A 5771-nucleotide genomic window follows, 5' to 3' on the forward strand; every position below is an offset into this window, starting at 1 on the left:
GTGATGATGAGCATTTTTTCATATGTCTGCTGGCTGCATAAATGTCTTCTTTTGAGAAGTGTCTGTTCATATCCTTTGCCCATTTTTTGATGGGGTTGTTTGTTTTTTTCTTGTAAATTTGTTTAAGTTCTTTGTAGATTCTGGATATTAGCCCTTTGTCAGATGGATAGATTGCAAAAATTTTCTCCCATTCTGGAGGTCGCCTGTTCACTCTGATGATAGTTTCTTTTGCTGTGCAGAAGCTCTTTAGTTTACTTAGATCCCATTTGTCAATTTTGGCTTTTGTTGCAATTGCTTTTGGTGTTTTAGACATGAAGTCTTTGCCCGTGCCTATGTCCTAAATGGTATTGCCCAGGTTTTCTTCTAGGATTTTTATGGTCCTAGGTCTTATGTTTAAGTTTTTGATCCATCTTGAGCTCAGTTTTGTAAAAGGTGTAAGGAAAGAGTCCAGTTTCAGTTTTCTGCAAATGGCTAGCCAGTTTTCTGAACACCATTTATTAAATAGGGAATATTTTCCCCATTGCTTGTGTGTGTCAGGTTTGTCAAAGATCAGATGGTTGTAGCTGTGTGGTGTTATTTCTGAGGCCTCCGTTCTGTTCCATTGGTCTATATATCTGTTTTGGTACCAGTACCATACTGTTTTGGTTACTGTAGCCTTGTAGTATAGTTTGAAGTCAGGTAGCATGATGCCTCCAGCTTTGTCCTTCTTGGGTTTTCTTTCTGCTGTTAATTCAAGAAGTACATTAAGGACCTGGAGCCAGGTTTAATATCTTGAGATGGTACAGCAATCTAGTATTTTATTTTTTTTTGAGACGGAGTCTTGCTCTGTTGCCCAGGCTGGAGTGCAGTGGCACAGTCTCCGCTCACTGTAACCTCTGCTTCCCAGGTTCAAGCGATTCTCCTGCCTCAGCCTCCCGAGTAGCTGGGATTACAGGCATGCACCACCACGCCAGGCTAATTTTTGTATTTTTAGTAGAGGCGGAATTTCTCCATGTTGGCCAGGCTGGTCTTGAACTCCTGACCTCAGGTGATCCACCCACCTCGGCCTCCCAAAGTGCTGGGATTACAGGCGTGAGCCACCTTGCCTGGCTCAGCAATCTGCACAACATAAATCTTTATCTAAAGGCAATTAAAAATTCTTCTGTTCGCAGTGTATGTTTCCAGCATTTCCTCTTGTGATGCATAGGAAAATGAGAAAAAGCCACCTAGTGAAAAAAAAAAGGTAAATGTAAATGGGAGGAAAAAAGCAACCCCCAAAAGTGAATACAAGCATACGCAAATGAACCTAACTCTTAATCAAAACCATAACCCACAGGGAAAAGTATTCTTCCAGACAACTTTGAATACAGTTTCCTGGCTGTGTCAGTCTTATCACAGAGGAAGGGCTCCATGTGCACAGCCTTCATTATTCAATTTTATTTTCTTTTTGTCAAGAGTTCTGAATGCTTCCTGTTTCTTTTAATCAGGATTTTGACATTTACCTGAAGCCAGATTTCTCCAGGACAAGGGCAGCAAACTGTTAGCAAACAACCCGGACTGTTTTTAAATCAGTTTTTTGTTGGGAATTGCCTCTGAATACAAGTCAGAACTCACAAGAAGGTGGCTGGAGCAGTCTCACTCTTCTCCCTGGTCCCTTCACTTCTCCAGTCCCTGGAGTAGTCCGGGCCACTTGTTTCTGGCTGCTGAAGGCCATACTTGTCACTATCCCTTTCCTAGGATCCTACTCTGAACTCTGTCTTTTCATATCAAAGTGGTTGTTGAGAAGTCATGATTTGTGGCTGCTTCTACTTGCAACTGTCTGTCCTATTGGCCCTAATACGGCTCTAAAACCCCACATTATACTCCTCTCCTGGAAAAAGCATAGAAATGGGACTGTTCACGGTGCTATTAGCAGCTATTAATAGCCTGATTGACCAGATGAATGAGTCACTTAGCAAGTGTCTAAGGGAATGAGACATTACCAGAGGGGTAATGAAGCATGGGTCCCTTTTGGTGGACAGGGGAAGGGGATGGAGGAAAAGGTCCCGGAGATTTTCTGGAGACCCAGGGCGCAGGGCAGTTGGCATGGATAATAGAGGAGAAGGAAGAGAGTGCAAAGGGGATGCCAAAAGGAAAAAGGGAAAACCCTGAAGAAACACACCCTGTTTACAGTGTTACTGAGAACGTTCCCTTTCCTTTACATCTTTTAGTGTATGCACTGCCCTTTCTCTGTTAGAGAGCCTCAACGTGTTCCCAAGGCAGGGTACCCAGAACATAGCAGTTTTGTTGAGATAATAGTAAAGATATCAATTAACCTCACACAGGTCTTTTTTTTTTTAATTACTTTAAGTTCTGGTATACATGTGCAGAACGTGCAGGTTTGTTACATAGGTATACATGTGCCATGATGGTTTGCTGCACCTATCAATCTGTCATCTAGGTTTTAAGCCCCGCATGCATTAGGTATTTGTCCTAATGCTCTCCCTCCCCTTGCCCCCCACCCTCTGACAGGCCCCAGTGTGTGATGTTCCCCTCCCTGTGTCCATGTCACACAGCTCTTAATAAATAACTGATTCTCTGTCCTATCCAGGCGCTTGCCCTTGTAACATTTCTTTTTTTTTTTTGAGGTTTCAATATTTTATTCAAGTTTTTTTAAGTGATGTTAATTACAGCATTTGAAGGGGAGGATCTAATTCCACACAAAATGGAAGACTCTAAAATGTACCCATTAAACTGCTAAAAAACAAATCGAGTGGTGAGAACACAACAGAAGTCCAATTTAGATTCTGAGTGTTGTAACCATATGATTACAATCACACAGACACTTCCAAGCTTATAGATGGAGCTCCTGGAATCTATTTCATACTCTGGTGCAAGGGCAAAAAAAAAAAAACCAAACACAACACAAGAAGGAATAAGTCCTGAATTATTGGCTTCATCACATCCACCTTCTCCACCCCAAAATGGCACAAAAGAAACAGTGACCCCACCCTACAGACCTTTTGGTGTAAAAGAGGTGATGATGAACTGGGGTGGGAACAGGTCATGGAGATCTGTCTAAAAAAGTCCCATTCAGGTGAGTTTGTACACAACATCAAGAAGCGAGCCTCTCATCAATTAGGGTTAGGAAACCAAGGTTCAATTCTCAGGAAATCAAAATTTCATTCATTTACTCAATATGAATTTACAAAGTGCCTACATATTATCAGCTTCCACTTGCAGCCATTTCTAGATAAAAAAGAAACCTGGCATCTCAAAGGGGCCACCAAGTTTCCCCCGAGTCTACCACTGAAAGGACCTTTTTTGGAAATGGGTTTCTTCTGTACCTCCGGAAGGGTAACATCTTAAAGCTGAATCAACTTTAACATGGAGGGCTAACATATTTAGCAATACTTGCATCCCAGACATCCAACATTAAAAGATACACTAAATTCTGAAAGTAGCTATGCTGCAAAATAGTTTAAAATTAAACAATTGTACAGTATTCATTTATGCTTGAAATTCCAGTCCTAGACCAAGCTTGTGGCCACCAGCATTGACGTTCTTCCCATCCAGAAGAGCTGACAGTGTCAGTTTGATACCTGGCTTTAGAGTCTGAATGTATCCTAAACCTATCAGGCTGGAGTTGTTCACTTTAGCTGAGAAGCAGGCGTCAGGGTCAATCTGATACTTGGCTGCTATTCCGAAGCGCGTGTTACTGTTTCCTGCTGTCCAGGCAAGATTGACAGCGGTCTCCAACTTCTTGTTCACTTTCTGGTAAATGAGGCTGCCAAACTCTGTCCCGTCATTCACATTAGTGTGAAGCCAGAATTCATCAGTCTCGTAGCCAACTGCAAAGTTGCTCTGGGTCACTCTGGACTTTGCAGTCTCAAAATTCATCTGGTAGCCGGCCAGCCAGCCCTTGTAACCCAGCACCAGAGCACCCCGGATGGAAGGCCCAGCAATGTCAAAATCTATGTCGCAGTCCAAGTTAATGTGCTCCTGCTTGTACCCTGTCTTGATTTTAGCATTTTTCCCCCCAGTGTTAGGTGAGAAGGATGAATCGAAGGTCAGCTTCAGTCCACATGCAAGCTGATCTTCCACGGTAATCTCGGTGCCTAGTGTATTGTCAGTGTTCCATTTCTCCGTAAACGTCAGGCCATACTCAGTCCATCTGTACTTGGTTTCCAGACTGCCTGTCACTTTGGTGGTCTCAGTGTTGGCTGAGCCTGAGCTTGTAAATTCCAATCCATTCTCAGATTTTGTTTTCAAATCAAGCTTTATTAAGCCAAATCCATAGTCCTTGGTGAAGACATCCCTGGCAGATTTGCCAAGATTGGCATACGTGGGTGGCACAGCCATCTTCTGCTCAGAGGCGGTGGCGGCGGGCTCAGAGGTGGCTACAGCGGGCCCTTGTAACATTTCTATGCTGCCTGTGATATCTGTTGAAGTACACTTTTCAAAATGTCACAAGCCTGGCCCTGATACAAATATGGAGTGAACATATATCACAAGGTGCATTCTCTGGCAACTGTTGCTGAGATGAGGTTTGTTGGCAAGACTTTGCGTATTTATTTAGAGACAGGGTCTCGCTATGTTGCCCAGGTCAGAGTGCAGTGGCACAATCTTGGCTTACTGCAGCCTCCAACTCCTGGGCTCAAGTGGTCCCCCTGCTTCAGCCCCCAAGTAGCTGGGACTATAGGTGTGCACCACCACGGCCGGCTAATTTTTTTTTTTCTTTTTTGAGACAGGGCCTTGCTCTGTTATCCAGGCAGGAGTGCAGTGACATGATGGCTAATTAATTTTTTTTTTTTTTTTTTTGCAGAGATGGGTGTCTCTCTATGTTGCCCAAGCTGGTCTTGAACTCCTGGCCTCAGGCGATCCTTCCACCTTGGCCTCCCAAAGCTCTGGGATTACAAGTGTGAGCCACTGAGCCTGACAGCTAATCTGGACAGGAGTTCTGGAGTAAGTGTCTTAGCTTGGGCTACTGGAACACATTAACTATAGACTGGGAGGCTCAAACACAAAGTATTTATTTCTCCCTGTTCTGGAGGCTGGAAGTCCAAAATCAGGGTGCTAGTATGGCTGGGTTCTGGTGAGGGCCCTCTTCCTGTTGCAGACATGCCTACTTCATGTTGTGTCCCTGCATGGTGGAAAGAGAGCTAGCTAGTTCTCTGGCTCTAATCCTATTGGCAGGCACTAATCCCATTAGCAGAGTCCTCATGACCTCATGACCTCTCACAGGCCACACCTCCTAACACTATCACATTGGGATTAGGGTTTCCACATGTGAATTTCGGTGGAGTGGGGAGTGTAGGGGAACAAACATTCAGTCCATTGCAGTGAGTACTGTTCACCTGAGTGTCTTGTGTTGGGCCAAGATGGCCGGCCCTTTATTCCCCCATGGCCTCACTGAGTCACTGCTTGTGGGCCATCCTAGGAAGTATGTGACCTCAGCCCAGGCAGCTCTCTGAAGCTGAGGCAGTCCCTGAAAGAACTTGAAGGGGCCCTGGGTGGTACGGGTTTATGTTTGCATGGTCTATTCCTCTACATATAATCAGGGAGCTGTTCCTCTAAAATTCTGGTGGGCTGCTGTTCTTTCAGGTTAACTTAATGAGGGCAACTAGTGGGATGAATCATAACCCTTGCCATTGGAACTGGTCTTAGACAACTGCACTACGAAAAGAAAAATATCCAGACTTTTCAAGGACTGTTGGACACAGGGTCTGAGTTGACATTGATATCTAGAGACACAAAGTGTCATTGTGGCCCCTCTGTTAGAGTGGCGTGTACAAAAGCCAGATAATAAGTAG

At 44.2% G+C, this 5771-nt stretch overlaps 1 protein-coding gene across 1 annotated transcript; it reads right to left on the bottom strand.

Annotated features, from left to right (window-relative positions):
- Positions 1-2873: 2873 nt before the first annotated feature.
- Positions 2874-4326, bottom strand: LOC109024694 (voltage-dependent anion-selective channel protein 1-like). The gene has a single exon (XM_055375776.2). It carries the CDS (start codon positions 4318-4320, stop codon positions 3469-3471), a length of 852 nt encoding a protein of 283 aa, XP_055231751.1. The 5' UTR covers positions 4321-4326; the 3' UTR covers positions 2874-3468.
- Positions 4327-5771: the final 1445 nt, after the last annotated feature.

The sequence above is a fragment of the Gorilla gorilla genome, chromosome X (genome assembly GCF_029281585.2).
Source record: "Gorilla gorilla gorilla isolate KB3781 chromosome X, NHGRI_mGorGor1-v2.1_pri, whole genome shotgun sequence".
NCBI lineage: Eukaryota > Metazoa > Chordata > Mammalia > Primates > Hominidae > Gorilla > Gorilla gorilla.